Raw genomic sequence first — 21,220 nt, 5'->3', positions numbered from 1 at the left:
TTACAACGGCAGTGAAAAAAGTGACTTATGACTGTTTTTTACATTTGGGACCATTGCAGCATCCCCTTGGTTATGTGATCAAAATTCAGATGCTTGGCAAATGGCCCATATTTATGATGGTTGCAGTGTCCTGGGGTCATGTGATCACCTTCAGTGACCTTCTGATAAGCAAAGCCAATGGGAAAGCCAAATTCACTTAACGACCATATTACTAACTTAATAGCTGCATCGATTCACTTAACAGCTGTGGCAAGAAAGGTCGTAAAATGGGGCAGAACTCACTTAAATGCTTCATTTAACAACAGAAATTTTGGGCTCAATTGTGGTCGTAAGTCGAGGATTATCTGTATTTAAATAATTATTGGAAAAAGTTTCTTTTTATAGCAACATTGTTTTCCTTCCCCCATTCTACTGAAATTATGAGCCTTTAAAAAGTATTCTGAATAAAATCTAGATTGTCTAAGGGTAGTGCTTTCTTTCATAATGTATGTTTTGATAATTGCTCTTTCTAAAAAAATATCAGATAACGCCTTTAGAAAAAGTGAAATGTAACCATGTCATTCTGTGAATATTAAATTACGTTGGAAAATCCCAGGATAATTACATTCTGCAGTCCTGTTGCAAGTTTCTTCATAGATGTACTTGGAAATTTTCCACTTAAATATGCTGCTTCCCCGTCGCGCTTCATTCTTAAACTACGCGGGAATGAAACATCTAGTTTAGCAATAAATACTACAACACTGCAGACCCGCAACCGTAGGTAACAAAAAAGCAAACACGCCAGTGCTTTTCCTCAAAAGCAGAAAACGCTTCCTGCAACTTCCTACTTGCTCGCTTCCTTCCTATCACCGCTTTTGCTAAGCACCACGTGATACCGGAACTCGAACAGCCCCACCTCTTGGATCCCGCGAGCAAAATCTATCCCCGCCCACTAGCCAAATTTCTCCAATGAGGAAGCCGAGAGAGTTCTGTCGCTCTGCTTTTGACCTAGCAGATTCGTCGCTTCGTCCTCAGTCTCTGCGCCGCTGGTTTGTGTCGAAAATTCTGTTCTGGGTTTGACCGTCATGTCAAGCAGCTGGGGAACGTCGCGGGAGCGACTAGAGCACGCGGGAGCCGACGTGGAACTAGCTTTTCGCCGACTTCCGGGTGAACGCCGCCGGCGGCAACAGAGTCTGAGGGGGAGGACGACGACTACCGGGAATCTGAGCGGAAAACAGCTCGGGAAACCTTTACCGCCATGGGTGAGGGAAGGGAGAGAGGCAGGACTTTGGCGAGGGAGGAGGTGGCGGCCCGAAGGGCAGGAAATCACGCAAATCCGAAAATGGAGCGCTGGGGGGGCAGGACGGAGCGTGGGGTTCCGGGAAGAGCTTTTTTCCCCTCTTGGCGCGAGACCGGGGGGGGGGGTGTCTCCATGGCGCCCTTGAGGCTCTGGGCTATTCCTGGGGCTATCGGGCGACTGGATTCGCTCGCCTGGGAGCTTCCTGGAGGGGAAACTCGGCATCTCGGGCGGTGTGTTGGAATTTTCTTCATGGAGTCAACTTCGACGCCTTCGAACCGACTCCTCTCCCCTTTTCTCGTCCTCATTCTCACGCATTATTCCCCTTTGTTTAACTTAGGTCAAATGGAGGGTAGCTTGTACTGCTTGTAATGTAGACAGTAACATGCCCTGGCTCTCGATTTCTAATTTCCCATTCAGAAGCTTTACCTTAAGGTCGGGTGCGACCCGCAGGGATATCTGTATGTCACTGAGCTATAAATTTCAGCCGTCTCCGATGAGGATGGCAAACCAACTTGGAAACCAAAATTGAAGCAAGATTAGGGGGACCGCAGCCATTCCCCACTCCTTGGCGCTAGAACAGTGATTCTTAAACTTTTTGCTTTCAGGACCCCTTCCCAATTTTTAAAATTATGGAGGACTCATAAATAGCTTTAGTTTGTATGAGCTATATTTTGTTGGGTATTTATCATGTCTGTGGAGATTCTCAGTCATCCAGGTCATGGTTGTCCCAAAGGTGCTTTTCCAGGAGGCAACTGGACTTTATTTTTCTTTGAAGATGTTTCACTTCTCATCCCAAAAGCTTCTTCAACTCTGACTGGATGATGGGGAATAGAAGGATTTATATTCCTTGCAGACAGCTGTTCATTTGCATTTGCAGCTGCCTGCAAGGAATATAAATCCTGCCATTCCCCACCATCCTGATCATCATTGAAAAATGTTTGGAAATTATGAAATTGCATTCACAAAAATACAAAATGATGTGTAATAATACAGAAATTTCAACTTTTAAGATTACTATGACTTGCTTTTGTATAGCATGTGTGTAATTATTAAAAGGACAGAAAGGAGAAATATTGTTAAGATAAGCAGATGTTTTAGAAGTAAAATGTATTTCTCAGCTTTAAAAATTATTAATTTGGAACAGTCTGTTATTGTAGTACACTTTTAATAATGCTTGTTTTTTTTTATAGGTGGCTTTTTTTCAACAATCTTTTCCAGTTTGTTTGGTACACGGGAGATGAGAATTTTAATTTTGGGGTTAGATGGAGCAGGAAAGACCACAATTCTCTACAGGTTACAAGTTGGTGAAGTTGTAACTACCATTCCTAGTAAGTGTTTTTTTCCCTAAATGAAATATGATTCATAACATGTAATGCAATGTTCTTATCTCCTTTTATACATTTATTAATTGAAGTGTCCTAAAATCTACTTCACCTTCCTTTACAATATGGGTTGCACAAAAAATTGTAAATACTTAATTTACTAAATATTATGAATATTACTAAAGGAAATTTTATCAGAGCAGAACAAATACCTCTATGTATAGGGTATTCTTTTCCTCCTATAAGGAAATTAGGATTTTCCAATATTGGCTTTTCAGCTATAGAATAAATTTATTTCCTTGTTGGATTTATATGCCACTGGAATCAATGACAACTGAATAGTGTACATTTCAGATATCTATTGACCAGGTTAAAGAATAATAAAATAATACAAAACTCATAGTACATTCATATGAAAATTCTGGGAACAATACTTACATAGTAGCATTTTATACAGTTTTTGTAAAACAATTACATTAATGAAATATTTCAAAACCAGGCAACAACGTAAAACCTCCAGCCAAGTTTGAAAGGCTTTCCTAAAAACCACTAAGATAACGGCCATTGAATTTTCAGCGGGTGCCGTTTTAGAAAAAGAAAGCAATATTTTAGTTGAGTTTGTTTCATGAGATCTGCTGATGACATTACCCGTATGAAGGGATATGGAGAGACTACATTATGATATCGTATTGGATGAGCAGATGTAATTGTGAATAAGCAAGCACTTGTATGAAAGAGTAGTATGTATGAAAGTACTTCGACACAGTTGTTACCTGTTCATTGAGCAAGAAGTCAAGAAGGACACCTAAGTTCTATATGGGACAACATAACCCATCCAGTAGTAAAGAATGAATCAGCTAGAATTTGATGGCTCTTCTGTAACTGCAGCCCTTCTTACCAATCCTGCCAAAAAGGATTATTCAATATTTATGTATTATTTGCATTTATAGTCTCCCATCTCATTTATATGCATCTTGGCTTATAAATATTGATGTTTTGGCTATGTTTTTAATAATATGGATATTCCTTGACTTATAACCACATTGAGCGCAAAATTTCTATTGCTAAGCAAGACAGTTAAGCGAGTTTTGCCCCATTTTACGACTTTTATTGCCACAGTTAAGTGAATCATTGCAGTTGTTAAGTTAGCAACACAATAAGTGAATCTGGCTTCCCCATTGACTTTGCTTGACAAAAGGTCATAAAAGGTGATTGATCACATGATATGACACTGCAACCATCATAAATACATGCCAGTTATCAAGCATCCAAATTTTCATTGTATGACCATGGGATGCTGCAATGGTAATAAGCGTGAAAAAGGGTTGTAAGTCTCTTTCAATTCCATGATGTTGTAAGTCGAGGATTACCCGTACTGAATATTATTCAGTAGTAATAAAAATTTATTTGGAAATTAAAAAAAACATTCATGCAATAGAGTTGGATATCAGTTTGTTTCAAACAAGCTAGTTAAGTTTTGTTTTTTCTTTTAGCAATTGGTTTTAATGTTGAAACAGTCACCTACAAGAATCTAAAATTTCAAGTCTGGGACTTAGGAGGACAGACTAGCATCAGGTAAAATTATTCTGAACCGCAACAAATCTTGACTTCTAAATATTTTACTGAATGTTGTGATATTTTCACAGTTTACAAGAAAATGTCTTTATATATCAGAAAAAAAATTCTTTGGGTTAGGCTTTCACAGAGAGTAAGCTGTGAATAATTGTATCAGTTTCTATAGATTTTGCCATTAAAATTAAGAAAAATATTTTTAGGCTCTAAAATTCATTGATGTATAAAGAACAGTCCGAAATTTCAAGTACCTTTTGAAGGAACTGAAAGTGCTACCATAGTTGTTCAATTGTAGATGTGGGATACTGGGGGAAAACATTTTATAAGCTCTTGGAATCTATGGTTTTGATATCAATAGATACGTTTTGTTTAAAACTCAAAACTTATAAAGCTCTAACTTTACAACTACTAAGAAACACTCTTGAAGGCTATGAATTTGATATAAGATACAATTTAAATTTTGTTTTCTTTTCTAGACCATATTGGCGATGTTATTATTCCAATACTGATGCAGTTATCTATGTAGTAGACAGCTGTGATAGAGACAGAATTGGAATATCAAAATCTGAGCTTGTTGCCATGTTGGAGGTATGAAATAATAAAGTGGCTCTAGATACTGCATTTAAGATTAGGCTCATAATTATGAAAAGGTGTCTTAACCTGATGCTATTCCTGTTTATTCATTTTCAACTAAAATGATTTTTTATTACTAATCCAGGCATCATTTTAGTTCACCCTTTAGATGAACTTATTTATTCTTGGAGGCTTTGGACATATATTAATATCTGCTAATGTGTGATTCAGTATTGTCAGTACGCTGACGATGCCCAGTTATATTTTTCAACTCTGGGCCAGCCAATTGAGGTTCTGTTCTAATGCCTGGAGTCTTCTGAGTTAGGATGGGGAGGTACCATCTCTCATTCAGTCCCACCAGGATGTAGTGACAGTTGGTGTTTTGACAAACCAGATTTGGGAATATTCCAACTTTGACTTTTGATAGTGTGGTACTTCCCCATTCAATGGTAGTACATGATTTAGGAGTTTTCCTGGCCTTACAACTTCTACATCACGAGCAGGTGGTAGCTGTGGACAGAAAGATTTTTGCCCAGCTTCATCTGGTACACCAGTTGCACATTGATTTGGTTGCCCTTCAGTTATTCATGCCCTGGTCACCTCTTGGGTTAACTATGGCAATGTACTCTATATGGAGCTGTCCTTGAAGACAACACAAGCTTCAGCTGATCCAGAATGCAGTGACACAGGCAATGATGGACATGCCTCAGTATGCCCATGTGACATCTCTGCTTTGCAAACTGCACTGGTTGTCAGTTTGCTTCTGGATGTGATTCAAGGTGTTGGTTGCTACCTATAACAGCCTACATAACATAGGGTCTGCTTACTTGAGGGACTGCTTGTCTTCCATAGTATTTTTCCAGCCAGTTCGATTTGGCAGAGTTGGGGCAATCTAGTTCCATCGATTAAACAATGCCTTCTTTTGGAACCCCGAAAGTGCATGTCAAGAGAGCATGCGGTTTCCCCCAAGGTTTGAACAACCCCCACCCTGTTGGTATTTTGAAGGGCCCAGAAGACATGGCTCTAAATCTGGGCCTTTGATGAGGGCAATTGACTTCTTCTTCCTTGTTCCCATCAGGGTTTGTTTTTCCTGCCCATCTCTGTTCTTTTATTTTGTAGTTTTTGTGTTTTTCTATTCCTCCCCTCAACAACTATAGATTCTAAGGGGAAGGGAGGGGAGACTAATAAGAGCTCAATTTGGGCTTTATATAGAGAATCTGCGAATTACTGCAAATCATGGACATAGCAGGGCTGATAAGAAAATCTTTGTTGCTGAGAATGCTGTTGCTTGCCTGTTTATTGTGGTAAAACTAAGGTCTTTGTCCAATCACACTTGCTGATAGAGTCACCTTTTTGGCCTAAACTCCAATGAGTTCCTTTTCAAACACCTTGGATTATTTCAACCAAATAAGCTCTATACAGGCTTTCAGGACTACTGTACAGGTAGTCCTCAACTTATAACCATTCCTTTAGTGGTCAATTGAAGTTATAACAGCACTGCAAAAAGTGACTTATGATTAACAACCGTTGCAGCATCCCCCACTGTCACATATTCAAAATTCAGACACTTGGCAACCAACTCATATGTATGATGGTTGCAGTGTCCTGTGCTCATGTGATCACTTTTTGTGACCTTCTGATAAGCAAAGTCATAGCAGAAGCCAGATTCACTTAACTGTGTTACTAACAACAACTGCAGTGAATCATTTAACAACTGTGGCAAGAAAGGTCGTAAAATGGGGCAAAACTCACTTAAGAACTGTCTCGCTTTTAGCAACAAAAATTTTGGGCTCAATTGTAGTCGTAAGTCAAGGACTAGCAGTACTTTCAGTACAAGTCTGCATTGCAGAGTGAAGGAGGGGCAGTCCAATGTTGCTGTCTGTCAAAAGAAAAATTTCTTTCACTAAATCTAACCCAGGTTGAGTAACTTGTGGATTTAGACATCCCCGCTCATTCTTTATCTGTCTCTGTGGCCCTGTGATTATTAAGCTGCTTCATAGTGGAAGCTTGATTTTCTATTGAAAATCTAATGTAATCTATTGACTGCTCTTTTAGGAAGAAGAATTAAAGAAAGCCATTTTGGTGGTATTTGCAAATAAACAAGATATGGAACAAGCCATGACTCCTACAGAAATGGCAAATGCACTTGGACTCCCAGCGCTAAAAGACAGAAAATGGCAGATATTCAAAACATCTGCAACCAAAGGCACTGGACTTGATGAGGCTATGGAGTGGTAAGCATTATTGTTCTGACTTCCGTAGAGACTATTTATTAGGACTGTGCAAAAAAAAGGAAAAGCTGATTAAGAGCACATGGAGGTTGGCCATGCTCATGTGGTACCTATCAGCAGTTCCTTGAAGTAGTCTAATCTGAATCCACGATCACAGTAAGAAAGACTGACTAATCTTGAAGTAGCACACAGATAGTCCTCAATTTACAACTTCATTTAGTGACCATTCAAAGTTACAATGGCACTGAAAGAAATGACTTATGATCATTTTTCACACTTATGACCATTGCAGCATCCACATGGTCACATGATTTACATTTGGATGCTTGACAACTGGTTCATAACAGTTACAGTGTCCTGGGGTCGTGTGATCCCTTTCTGCAACCTTCTGACAAGCAAAATCAATGGGGAAGCCAGATTCACTCAACAACCATGTTACTAATTTAAAAACTGCAGCAATTCACTTAACAAATATGGCAAGAAAAGCCATAAAATGGGGCAAAACTCACTTAACAAATTTCTCACTTACCACAGAAATTTTGGGATAAATTGTGGTCGTAGGTCAAATATTACCTGCATTGACCTTATATAGAAGCTTACAGGAAAAGCCATGTTTCATTTAAGGAGATTCTGTCTAACAGATGCTCCATACATGCTGAGGCACGTTCCAAATCACTTTTCCTTCTCTGAATCTGTGCATAGTACAGTAATAGTATAGTATATCCTAGTGCATACTATAGAAATCCAGAGTCATAAAGATGAATTTATTATTTTACTTTTAAAATGTTTGATTTTTAAATTTCAAAACAAATTATTTTTTTCAGGCTGGTTGAGACCTTGAAGAGCAGACAGTGAAACAGACTTGAAGTTTTCTTCATTGGTTATGTGAATAAATGCAATGCTGTAAATAGGATTGACAGATTATCTTTTGAAAAAAAAATGGTGTTCCTGTGCAATTACTCTGAAAGTTTGCATACTATATTTACTTCGTATCTTGTGTAAGTTACGTAACATCAATTTTTATGATACTCAGTACTGAATATTGGCTAGAAAAATTGAAATAAATCTTTAATTTAAGTGTCTGAAACTATTTAACACTAATAAATATTTAACTGTCTACATTTTTGTCTCATGCTAGTTATCTGTAAGATATTCCCTTTTGAAAGTGAATTAGACAAGGCACAGTTTTTTGTGTAACCTAAAAGTCAGGAATACTGGGTGAAGCTCTGAAAGTTTATGTGGGCTTTTTAAAATTGCTTAAATCATCACATACTTGCACTTGTTCCTTCGTGGAAAATTGTAAGTCAAAAATCACCTTGAGCCTTATATTTCCTTTAAGAAGATATGGGAATGGCTTCCTAGCATTTTCACAGAGAGAAACTAAGTGATTGTATCAAAAGTCTCCTTTATTATACAGAAAAACACAGGAATAGAAACCCTTTTCATGGAATCAACAGTGTTATTAGAAGGAAAGTTGAATGTCCTAAAAGTTCTAGGATCTGTATAAAGTGTATCAATAGTTCAGTTTAAAATGAAAACCCAAGTTCATAGAGAATACTAAAGCAAAAAGATAGTTTTCAATTTAATACCAGTGGCACCTGCAGCGTGCATGACTCATATACAAATGAGATAGAGCTCGCCTCCCGACACTCACTGCTGTCTTACCTGTTCTGGCACGCACAATAAATTCTGCTACTTAGTGCAAGCCTGTGGCTTGTCAACAAATCATGACTTGGCAAACTATGGACTGAATCTGACCTAGTAATTTTAAGCTTAAAATCAGAATCCAGCATATCCAAATGTTTTCTGTAATGTTGGAAGAATTGGTACAGTGCCCAGATTAAAGAAAATTAGCTGACATTGAAGTGGAAAAATATAACATTTCACTAATACGCTGTTTGAAAGAGGCAGCCTTCTCATCTAAATAAATTCAATGGAAAGATATTAAGCCAGTTTCATAGTGAGTTTGTGAAAAAACTGTCATGTTTGCTGGTACCAAATCAACTTTAATGCTACCAAATGGCACCAAAATAACTAGCACACAGTTATGAATAAAGTTTTTTAATCACGTTTAATAAAAAATACATTTACCACAAGCTGTACATTAACATATAATAAGCTCTGGACAACTAAAATGGCTGAGAACTCTCCATCCTTAATCACAAGCCTTCTCAGTGAAATGATTGAAATTTTTACAGATTTCTCAATATTACCACTAGTTGAACAGGATTTACAAAGAATAAAAATTATAAATATTTAGAAAGTCCTGTAGGTGCATCGTTCTGAAATCAGAAGTATGGTTTCCTGAAACCATTTCAAAGCTTTTAAAAGGCCATGAGGTGATAGTTAAGCTTCTGCTATATACTGCCTTTTAATCCACAGAAATACAGATACTTAAGTAGAGCTTTAGTTGATAAAAGCTGTTCTTACTTTGTTAAAAATCACATAAAATGTTTATTGCCTTTTAAGCAAACATGAAAGATTAAATGTTCTTTATAAAAAGTTATGTAATAGAGTTTTACTCAACCATTGCCAAGTCCTTTAATGCATGGCTTCTTTGTTTTTTGGCTTTGTAACCAGGCCGTAGATATTCTGTTTTTCTCTTCTTTGCTTCAGTTTTGTTCTTATGCCTCTTTAACTTCCTCTTGGCAGCAATCTCAGGATTAGCAACAGCCTAATGAAAAACAAAGAATCATAATATATCTTCTGAAATTGCTTAGTTATAATAAAACCTCTCCTGATAAATGAGATGGTCAACATTTTTTAAGCAAATGCAGGTGGAAAATGAAGTAGATACTAACCTGTAGGGCTCTCTGCTTCTTTCGTTTAGCTCTCTTCTGACTGGCTTGTTTTTGCACAAAAGCAAATGAAATTGAAAAGTCTTCCAATCCAACTAATTTCTTCAGTAGTTCTATGATTTCTTGGGAAAGATTCTTTAGGGTTGGATCTGGCAAGAATATGATTTTCATTACTTAAAGCCTGAGAACAGAAGCTAAAGTATGCTATCTACTGTTAAATCCACTGCACAATTCTCTGCGTAGTGTACCGTATAAAGTTCCATAAAATATATTATTCAAACTAAGGCTATTCAGAAATCAGCATTAGTATTTCATTTCCATATCAAAAATATTTGAAATAAAAGGTTTAAAGACCATCAGTTTTCATAGGAGAAAATGGGCTCTTTTCATCTTCAGCCACCTCTTTCGGTATAGATTGTGCAGCTTGCCAAGCCATCTGAATCCCAAGAACCTGTGATTACCTAAACCAGTGTTTCCCAAACTTGACAATTTTAAGGCATGAGGACTTCAACTCCCAGAATTTCACAGCCAGCAACGCTGGCTGTGGAATTCTGGGAGTTGAAGTCCACATGCCTTAAAATTGTCAAGTTTGGGAAACACTGATTAAACCATCAATTTTCAATCAAAGTTCAGCTGGATAAATTAAACTGCAGTTAAGAGGCATTTCTTATCTCTTCCTCACAGCTGTGCAAGAAGAGTAAAAAGGAAAGAGGTGACTTTACAGTGAGAGCAGAAAATAATTAATTAAAGCACGTTAGCTAACCTGAGGCTCATTCACATAACATGAAGCCAATAATGTTTGATCAAAGCCATATATTTAGTATAGAATGCATGTATGGGAAACAGCATTAATTGTTTAGATTTTGACCCACCAAGCTATAGCAAGGATTTTGCCAGATATTCACTTGATCCTTTATGGCAGAATTCAGCCAAGCTATCTAAATCCAAAAGCTTGTATTGTAGTCAAATATTAGGCTGTTACAAGGGGCAAATGAATATATAAAGCAGCCTTTACTGATATACTTTTTTCTAGATATGTTGGATCTCAAGTTTCATAATTCCTATGCAATCTGACTGATAATATGCCAAGGAATTACGGGTTTCAATATCCAATATATGAAGGGGATACAAGGTTGGGTCAGGTTTTCAGAGCATAGCTGAACAATTTGCCATATATCCACAAGACCATTTAAAAATACACAGAAAATACACCAATGTATCACACCAATTACCATGTATAAAAGCCTCTTCATCGAATTACTTTATATGCATTGTAGAGATGGGAAACATGCAATCACTTGACTATGTAACATCCAGAATGGAATATTGACATTTAAAAGAGCAGTAGTTGCAAAGACACAGAGAACCTCAATAAGAACTCAATTTTAGTTCACAAGCAATATAGTGTAATATTATGCAACATTGACCCCAAAAAGCATGATTCTTTTAAAAATTCAAAATTACAAGTAGAAAAATTTCATTAAAAAGACAGATTTTAGAAGATTTAGCAATCCTACAAATTTTAAATTTTAGTACTTTGTTAAATTTTAAGGTTTTTTTTAATTATGTTGATGAGCACCATATAAAGCTGTTGCAAGTGTTTCTGTGCCAAACCTCCCTGTTCCTCCATTTTAAGCATTAATAATAGATCCATTCTACTGGAAAAAACTTGAATGCTTGCCTAGGTGTTTTAAAATATGGAAAGTATAAAATACCAATTTTTATGCCCATTATCTGTGCAAATTCCCTTACCTTGTTCTGCATACGTGCTACTCAGTTCTCTATATAGAGGGGCTATGATAGTTGGAAGATACGGTTTTACTTTCTCTTTGCCAAGGTCAACTGCAATAGCACCAAGAAACTTAAAGATGCAGGTTCTCTGAAGAGGCAATGACATTTGGTCAATAGATTAGCCCACAAAGCAGTAGAACAACCCAAAGATGTTATCAATTAGTGGCAAGAGAATATTTTTTCAGTGAAACTTGGTAAGTACATTTTCCAGCAGTTCTGACAACAATTTGATTTGCTCAATATCTAATTTTAAGCCTAATTTGATCATGCTTCTTCTGTGCCTACAGCCCTCTCCATTTGCCATCTATTCTCCAAACCTTTCATCTTTGTATCCCTTCTTCCTACAATGCCTGGCTAGGCCAAGTGCACTCTACGCAGCATTTCTCAGCACTCCATAGACCATATGCCTAGAATGTAACCACAGAACCCAGAAGTCTTCTGAAGAAATGGGGCAGAAAGAGATCTTTTTCCCTTTCCCACATTATATTTACAAATGGCTTCTTTCGATTTAACTCGAGGTGAGCATTATGTGGGCAACCTCATTCATATTTTAGCACAATTACTGTTAGAGTCTCTGTGCCCCAGGTTTTATTAAGTAAGTAATGAAAAAAGCAAGAATCCTTGGATTGGGACAGGTTTCAAAAACCAAAATAATAATAATAATAAAAATACAGTATAACTTGAGCAAAAGCAGCGAAAAGAATTGAAGCAAGGATCTTTTGCTTATTCTGCTCTTCCTAAGAAGCTAAGGGCAACAATGTTGGATGCCTTCTTGCCCTGAACTGGAAAAATGCTGCTCCCACTTGCATGTCCGTTTATGAGACTATCCTGCTGCACTGTTTTTTTTTTAACCATTTGCGTTTGTAAACTATAAAAGCTACTGATACTTTGACAGTATTTTCTGAGCTGAAGGTGTCATTTGCAGAAGACAGACCAACCTTTAAAGAGTCTTTGGGTGAATGAGCAGCTTCTCTTGTTGCCATGACTAGGAGTTTCTTCATCACCCACAACAAACTGGCTGGACTGCTCTTTTCTTTTGCTTCCATACCCGAAATCTCTTTCTCATCTTCGCTTCCTAGGTTACCCTGATCTTCAATTTCCCAGACCACATTCTCACCAATCTCTTTGCCATCTTCTGGAGTAGGAGCCAGAAGGTACAGTACTTTGGATACAAACAGTAAATTCTTTATAACCTTGAATACAAAGAAAAACAAAAGGAAACAAAACAAAACATCCAAATCACTCATAAAATGTTTGCCAAAGTTTTAGGGCATGTTCTCAATGAACTGTTTTTTAGCTACTCGATTAAACTTCTTGCTTTATGACTTCTAAGCTAGTATTTTTCAGCATTTTGTCTGGGGGATTGTGGGAGTTGAATCCACACATCTTAAAGTTTAATCTGCTGAGGCTGAGAAATACTCCTTTAAATCTACTGCAAAAGCAGATTTAGCATGGTTATCACGCCATTTGAGGCTCAATGTTTTCCAACTTAAGTGCCAGGATATAAAAATAATATTCTTACATCAAGGAATATGTGTACAAAACAGAAAGAATGCACTAATAACCATTCTTAATGCTACAATATGTCCAATATATATCAAAAATCTATCATTTTATTTTATTATGAAAATGAAATACTAACGAAGGATAGTGATCTCTATCTCTTTTGCAGAGACCAGAATATCACTCTTGCCTAAGGAACTAGCTATTCTCATAGAGCAGGGGTTGGAACAAAATTCCTAACATGTAGAACAGTCTAAATTCCTAATATACTGAATGCATCAGATAACTGAACAATTTATTAAAATAAATGGTTGGGGGGAGAAGCAAAACTGAGAAAATAATTCGGATTACAAAAATAATTCAGATTACAAACTTCCCATAAAAAGGCTATTCGTGCTTGAGACTAAACATATCTGGAGTGCAGTCAGGTCCAGGAACTTGTGACTGTCTTTTGAATGGCATAAAATCTGGCCACCATTTATGAATCTTTCTGATCTTGAACTCTTACATCTGTTTCAACTATGTTTTTCTTTCAGCAAATGCATTATAAATATGACAAAATGAAAAGTTCTACTTAATAATTTACCTGTTCTCCAAGACTGTAACTGAGAAATCTGGATTTCAGCTGATGGCAGAAAGCTAAAGCAAATGTTTTCATCTGTAAAGGAGCATGCAAGACAAGATAACAAGATATATCTGGTGTTAAATTTGGGGCATTAGTAAATCACCACCCTCCCAAAGAAGTAACAATTAAAATACAACAAAAAGAATAAGCTCTAGCACTAAAGATATATAACTATAACGGAATCAATAAATTATATTGAAATTAGTATTAATTTCTGCTCCCTCCACCAACTGAAATAGCAATAGCACTTAGACTTATATACCACTTCACAGTGCTTTACAGCCATCTCTAAGTGGTTTACAGAGTCAGCATATTGCCCCCAGTAATCTGGGTCTTCATTTTACCAACCTCGGAAGGATGGAAGGCTGAGTTAACCTTGAGCAGGTGGGAATCAAACTGCTGGCAGTCAGCAGAATTAGCCTGCAATACTGCATTCTAACAACTCTGCTACCACAGCTTGGAATATGCAGCAATATAAGTAAGATAGTAAGATAACCTTTTCACTAAGTTCCTCTATTAAGAAAATTGTTGCTGATGGCTCATGTGTCACTTGTTTCTTTTCTGTTTTTCTTTTGCACCATTTATTAACAAGTTCTTCTGGCTTGTGAGAAGCAAATAGCAGGCCAAAAATCTGAGCAGAAGTCAGCCAAACCCAGCTGTGTGGGTACCATAAATGGGACTGGACATGACCTTAAAAATGGAGAAAAAAGCCATCACTTGAACTGAACTCATTTATATACAGAGATATAAAACAGTTATGCATTATACACTTTTAAAATTCACAGTCTTCATAATAAACATACCAGGCACCAATGCTTCTTTTTGCAGCAATGTAATATTGAGAGGCAGTTTGGTGTGGTAGTTAAGGCATCATGCTAGAAATCATGAATTCTAGTCCCACTTTAGGCACAAAGCCAACTGGGTGACTTGGGCCAATTACTTTCTCTCAGCCCTAGGTAGGAGGCATTGCAAACCACTTCTGAAAAACCTTGCCAAGAAAATTTCAGACACTTGCCAGGCTGTCTCTGAGAATTGGACACAACTGAATGGAAAAAATGTTACTACTAACCCCAAATGTTGATCAGAATCTCATGGTGTTTGTTTAATTGAATAATGTTGCACTCATTGATTAGTTTTATAAGCAAAGTTAGGAAGCTGAAGAGCAATCTGTCTGCCTGCTTTTCTTCATTCTCTTCTTTAACCTTTAAAAAAATGAACGTGGAAGATAACAAATGATATTCTGCAGAAGCAATAGTGTTCAAGTAATTAATATATCCCTTGCTAGTCTTCATAGCCTGGTTTAGGTTGCTGCCTACTTATAATACTGATACAATATTGTAAGTTCAACTGCAAATAAGGACAATGAGACTATAATCTGAAACACAACTAAGCAGACACAACACAAACTCTTTTCTATAAAGTTCCACATTTCAATTTGAAATTGAAATTTGCAAAGGATTTCCTAGCCCAAGGAACACAAAGAGTGGATGATCACTACATCTCTTCACACAGAAGTCACCATAAACTGTGTATTTTGGCTTCCTGAATTTTTTTTTCTTCTTTTATCTAGAAAACTTCACATTAGTCTCCTTCCTCTGTTGTTATGGATATAGAGAAACAGTGGGAAACTTTTCCCAATTAAGATCATGCTATCTCTAAACTGAATCTTTATATGTAATCACTTTGATTATGAAATCCACTGTCCATTCTGAAAATATCTGTGTATTAATATGTCATGTATTATCCTGGCATCTTTCATCTGCATCACAAATGCATACTCCGTGTTTGCTAGCAAAGCTAACACATGCCAGAATTTATAGCACTGAAAATAGAGCTCTTATGCTAATAGATTAAGGCCTATATTCAACATTTCTTAATAGTTGCCACAACAATCAAAAACAATATACTAAACCATTCATTTCCTTCATACCCACTGAGGAAGACAATTCATGTGTAGCCTAAACAGCTTATAGAATATCTTTTCCCCATTTGCTTTCCCCTTCCTTCCTTATTACAGCTATATTATCTCATAAAACTGTTTCAATAAGGCTCTTTTACACTTCTTGAAAAAAATGACATGTTTCTGCCAAAAATAATTTGATAGATTTCTTTCATGAATCTGCCTTCTTGTAAAATAATGAAGCATTTTGTCTCATTTGGGTTTTTGATCAGTTTTCTCAGCTTTTCAGTTTCCTAGAAACATTATTGCTGATTAAAATACTTACTTCTTCAAAATTTGAAGGATGAATTTCTCTCTCGATAACAGGGAGAATGGTTCCAAGTCTTTTCTCAAATTCAATTTTTTCAGCTTCAACAAATGCTCCAGAGGCATGAGCAGCTAATCTCTTATGTACATTCTATCAATAAAGACAATCTCTCATAAATTAGACATTTTGCAAAAAATTCTAGACAAAGTAATAGTATTTGTCATTTCTTTGTGTGAGGAAAATTAAATACATCAATTTGTGTAAAGGAAAGAAGTACATCAATTTTGCTCTCCCAACAAAATCTAGAAGAGAAAGGTTGTCTGAATCCCTATCCCTAAGGAATGCCAATTCTATAGAAGATGGTAGGAGTTCTCTGTTATTGCCCACCCCTTCTCTACAATGGCATCCTAACCCTGTCCCACTCCCAAGATCAAATAATCCCCAGTGCTCTGGGGTTTTGTTTTTTTAAAAAATATTTTATTAGATTTTATAAGGGTGGGGAAGGGATAAGCTCGGTAAGGGTGTTGGATGGGGTTGGGGAGTGAGGTTGGGATAAGGGTAGGGAAAGGTACAATAGTGGGGTTACCCCCAACAGTAATTCATCACTTTAGCAAGCAGACTGTCATCCGGGTACAAATGTTAAATAACAGTAATTAAAATAATACTAAAATGTTATAATCACAAAAAATAATCGTAATCATGAAAAATAAAAGTAGTCAATAAATGTTGTTTATCCTACTAGATAAATAGTTACTATAATACTGAATAATTATAATCACTAATAACAATAGTCATAAAAATAAAGCTTAGTCAATAAATATCATTCAACTTGTTAGCTTTACAATATTAAATAACCCTAGTTAATATAATACTAAACAATTATAGTCACCAATGACAATAATCATAAGAGAGAGAAAAAAGAAGTTAATCAGTAAGTATCAGAGCTGAGGTGGCACAGCAGTTAGAGTGCAGTACTGCAGGCCACTTTAGCTGACTGTGTTCAGCAGGTCAGCAGTTCAAATCTCACCGGCTCAAGGTTGACTCAGCCTTCCATCCTTCCGGGGTAGGTAAAATGAGGACCCAGATTGTTGGGGGCAATGTAAATATATATATACATTGCTTACTGGTGTACACTGCTTAGAGAGTGCTTGCACTTAAAGCGGTATATAAAAGTCTCATAAATAAATAAATAAATTCATCTTAAGTAGCAATAATTAATATAATACTAAGCAATCATGATCGCTAATAATAACAATAATCATGAAAGTAAAGTCTAGTCAATAAATATCCTTCATCTTATTCAGTTTCACAATCCATTCTCATTCTATCGAGCTGCTAACCATTGATAGAATTCTTCCCATGTTTTAAAATAAACTGAATTTTCTTTCTCTTTAATCTCTAAAGTTAGTCTGTCCATTTCTGCACATTCTAAAATTTTCATAATTATAATCTGATCTGATCTGGGTTTTTTTTAACAAAGTCATTAAAACCTCACCAACAAGATTTTGAGGGCTGAGAATTGATCCCTCCCTGGAGGGTAAGGTTTGTGTAGTTAGTGTCATCCTTGAGCTAAGGTTCTTATTACTCATTGTTATCAGTGTTTATTGTATTATGGGTTGCTGTGCTTTATTTTCATTGTAATATCAAAGAAAGTAGGTAAGCCACTCAGAATGAGTTTTGATTGAAGTAACATATAAACACAACTAAATATAAATATATTTTCTCATTATAAATAACAAATTTAAAAGTTCCTACTGAAAGAACTGCTCTACAATCATGATAAGAAATAACGGTCAGAACTCAGCCTATTTAAAAGTGTGATTTGTCACTTCTTGAAAGCAGTTCCTTTAATGTGTCACATGGTGCAGAGGCTATAGCCAACTCCTGGTCTACTTGCAGATAAGTGAATCCTTTACGTGCAAGGAAGGCCCAAATTGGTAAATGTCTTCCTTACAAACAACATGGTGGACCTTAATTCTGAGTGGAGGTTTTAATCTCACAAGAAAATGAATGCTAAATGCCATGTAATAAAACAGTGTTCTGCAAAGAAATTTGAGTTGATTATAATTGTTCTTTGAAAAAAAGTTAGACTCTTGACATTCCCTTATTTTATTCACGCTGATTAAAAGACTAATTGCCAATGACAACCTAAACGCCTGCCTATATAGTACCTTTTTACTTGTAAACCATGAAGCAACCAGGGAAAACATCAGGTCTCGGTTCTCAGGACTAATTTTGCTGAGAAGATTTTTGATTGCCAGTGCTGCCATCCTCTTGCACTTTGCTGAATCATCATTTACTATCATCATACATAATGGGACAAAGAATAGGCCACAAAACTCATGCAATAAGCCCTGCAGAAATAAAGCAGGAATCATATAGGTTGCAAATGTCTAGAATGACAGTTTTCTCCTGTAACCCACAATGAAAGAAAGATCCACATCAAGACAATCAAAATACAGCCACTCCTTATCTAGCGGATACCTCATTTAGCAACTGTTCACAACTATGAAAAATGATTTTAATCATTTTCTGACCAATGCATGCACTTAAATTTCTGCATCTGACAACAGTGTGAAAGTAAGCTGTACAAGAGAACTTTATCTAAATGAGACAACAACCAGTGGCCTTTGCAGCATCTCTCTCTCTTTTTCTCTCTCAGTCTCTCTGACATTTTGCTTCCAATTTAGGGACTGGATTGCAGTCACTAAACAAGGAAAGGTTGTATTCCATGTACAGATGAACATACCACATTTTTTTCTGCAACATGTTTCAGTTTAATAATACTGTATCTAAGAATTGCACATATTTCATAGTTCTTGAGAAAGCAGGGGTCCAAAACACTCTAACTGCAATTAGCAAGTGTACGTTAAGCAACATTTGGACAGCTTTTCACAATATATACAAAATAATTGTAGGGAATGGTTTTGGATAAAAAGCTTTGTATTAAATGGGAGGGGGGAATCTCCTATTAGAATAGGTAAGATTTAAACAAATAAAATCCAATCCATGAAATTCTTTGTTCCCACAAATTCCAGAAAACTCTGCAAGAAGCTATAGGTTTACAACTCCTCTGATGTGCTTACAAATTTGATCCTATACATATTTTCTCAGCAAACTCATCCCATTTAATGAAAGTTATCATAAATAGTCTTATGCAAACATTATACTATTTTAGTTCAAAGAAAACATTAGGGGTATTGTATCTGTGAAGTAAATGCACAATACCTGAGGGAACATTTCAAAGATGTAAGCAATCATTTCCAAAGCAGACTCTCTTCCCGTCTCATATTCATAACTGGGTGAAAACAATTAACAGCAATATAGTTAATACTTCCAAAGTTGCCAAGATTTTTGACCAAACAGCATAATGCCTGTGTGCATTCAATTAGATTTATTTTTATATTTGTGTTTAGAAGCCCCAGATATATAAAACATTAAACAATATATTTTGATCATACAATCTGCCTTTGCCACTATTGGATGCGCAGGTGCTTTTGCTCCTTTAATTGTTGAAGAAAGGAAAAATGAAATAGACACACACATATATGGCAAGCTTTCATTCACAACAAAATGGGAGACAGACTGCTAGCAGCTCTTCATCATCTTCTTTTCAGCTGTTCAGCATGACAAGCTCTTGGCCAAAACCCAATTATCTGGACAGGATATCTAATCTAAAAACAAAGTTATGCAAATGTCTATGCACTACATAAAGTTCTATTATTTAATAGAAGTATCCATAGCCCAGAAAATTCAAGCATTAATAGAAATTTGGCAAACTTAAGAAATGACCATAGGCCAATTTCAGAGCTTTCAGAAGACTTCATATTCAGCCCTTGGAATCTTCAGATAAAGCAGGATTGGGTAACTATGGCCCCTTTGTGAGTTGTAGACTTCAACTCCCAGAGGTCCTGAGCCAGAATTCTGGGAGTCGATGTTCACAAGTCAGAAAGGGGCCATCGCTCCCCACCTCTGAGATAAAGGAATGGTAGAAAAGTTGATGTGAGAGGCAGTAACAGACAACACAAACATGGTAGGGAAATAAGTAAGACCTATTACAGCAGGGGTCTTCAAACTTGACCCTTTTATGACTTGTGGACTTCAGCTCCCAGAATTCCTCAGCCAGCGTGCCTGGCTGAGGGATTCTGGGAGTTGAAGTCCACAAGTCATAAAAGAGCCAAGTCTGAAGACACTGCACTACAGGATTTTGCTTAGAACACATGCATTTGTTTATCTGCGACCAAAGGGAAAAACAATTACAAAATAATCATTTAAAAGAAACAAGCAAATGTTTAATATTTATGTTCTCATGGTTTGAGAATTATCTCCACAGTACTTACTTAAGCTGGGCAAGGATACATTCGAGGTTGGGTTTCAACTTTTTCCCAAGGGGATAGTCAATTATGTATTTCAGAAAAATCTGGGGGAGAAAAGTGAACCAGGAAAAACAATACTAATATAAATGGTTTAAAGTTATTTTCCCATTTACAAAGACAGGATAACTATCAAAGCGCCAGCAGGCAGAAAATATTCACAAGTTAATCTCATTAATTTAATTTTAGAGCCAAAATAATCATTAACCAACATTGGAAAACTTAATGTAAATACACACCCACACACGTATACCCCACACCATTGGGCACAGTGGCACGGGAATTTATAAAAGGATCAGTGTATAAGTACAGAAGGAAAAAAAAGAATGTATATATGATCCTAAGCCAAGGAGGTTAAAAAAAGAGTCTACATCCCATAGTGGGTAAACTTTCTTAACTATGATCCTTTCTATTGCTAGCAAATACCTATCAGCAGTGCTTTTTTTGTAAAAAAAAAAAAAAAAAAAAGGTGCCGGAACTTACACACATCATACAACCCACCTTGCCTACTCTACAAGGTTCCATCCAAAAAAGGTGCTGGAACTCCGTTCTGGGCGTTCTATGACAAAAAAAGCCCTGCCCATCAGTAAGCTTCTTAAGGGTCAGTTCAGCTCCCACACCATTATAACCATTATCTCCGATTTAATAAAATTACTTAAAATATATTTGTGCTCCTAAGAAAATAATTCTAATAATGAAAAGGACATTTTTAATATGTATACAAACCTGTCTACATTGAATTCGAACTTGCTCGCTTTGGCCTGTAATGGCAAAATCTGCAACCTTCTGCATGACACCTTCGATTTCTGGAACTATTAATTTTCTAAATAAAATAGCCTTTTAAAAAACAAAGAAAATAATGTAAAATATGAGGCAGGGTAAAGTTGTTCTAATCTATCAAAAGCAATTTACAATAGAATTTTCCTTTCTTTGTCCTGGTGGCACA

The 21,220-nt window shown here is 36.4% G+C and overlaps 2 protein-coding genes across 2 annotated transcripts in view; one reads left to right on the top strand and one right to left on the bottom strand.

The window, feature by feature from the left end:
* The first annotated feature begins 1,059 nt into the window (after positions 1–1,059).
* Positions 1,060–8,098, top strand: ARL1 (ADP ribosylation factor like GTPase 1). The gene is made up of 6 exons (XM_039354102.1): positions 1,060–1,241; positions 2,470–2,607; positions 4,095–4,176; positions 4,650–4,761; positions 6,802–6,980; positions 7,802–8,098. Exons 1-6 carry the CDS (start codon positions 1,238–1,240, stop codon positions 7,830–7,832), a joined length of 546 nt encoding a protein of 181 aa, XP_039210036.1. The 5' UTR covers positions 1,060–1,237; the 3' UTR covers positions 7,833–8,098.
* Positions 8,099–8,924: 826 nt separating this feature from the next.
* The window catches only part of UTP20 (UTP20 small subunit processome component), an 87,909-nt gene continuing 75,613 nt past the window's right edge, over positions 8,925–21,220 (bottom strand). The window contains exons 51-62 of the mRNA XM_039354101.1: positions 21,001–21,111; positions 20,242–20,321; positions 19,130–19,199; positions 18,073–18,255; positions 15,920–16,051; positions 14,764–14,896; positions 14,191–14,384; positions 13,656–13,727; positions 12,505–12,759; positions 11,528–11,654; positions 9,779–9,924; positions 8,925–9,651 (exon numbers count right to left, since the gene is read on the bottom strand). Of these exons, the coding sequence (XP_039210035.1) occupies positions 9,496–9,651; positions 9,779–9,924; positions 11,528–11,654; positions 12,505–12,759; positions 13,656–13,727; positions 14,191–14,384; positions 14,764–14,896; positions 15,920–16,051; positions 18,073–18,255; positions 19,130–19,199; positions 20,242–20,321; positions 21,001–21,111 (1,659 nt within the window). The 3' untranslated portion in view covers positions 8,925–9,495. The remainder of the gene's footprint in view (positions 9,652–9,778; positions 9,925–11,527; positions 11,655–12,504; positions 12,760–13,655; positions 13,728–14,190; positions 14,385–14,763; positions 14,897–15,919; positions 16,052–18,072; positions 18,256–19,129; positions 19,200–20,241; positions 20,322–21,000; positions 21,112–21,220) is intronic.

This window comes from Crotalus tigris, unplaced genomic scaffold, assembly GCF_016545835.1.
Source record: "Crotalus tigris isolate CLP2741 ecotype Arizona unplaced genomic scaffold, ASM1654583v1 scf7180000018548.2558034, whole genome shotgun sequence".
NCBI lineage: Eukaryota > Metazoa > Chordata > Lepidosauria > Squamata > Viperidae > Crotalus > Crotalus tigris.
The sequence above is the reverse complement of the archived record's forward strand: the minus strand, read 5'-3'. Positions and strand labels throughout refer to the sequence as shown.

Bases quoted from the DNA above. Each gene is read 5' to 3' on its own strand.
- ARL1 (XM_039354102.1), top strand. The intron at 2,608-4,094 runs GTAAGTGTTTTT...TTTTTCTTTTAG, and splicing joins AGTTGTAACTACCATTCCTA to CAATTGGTTTTAATGTTGAA. The intron at 4,177-4,649 runs GTAAAATTATTC...TTTCTTTTCTAG, and splicing joins GGAGGACAGACTAGCATCAG to ACCATATTGGCGATGTTATT.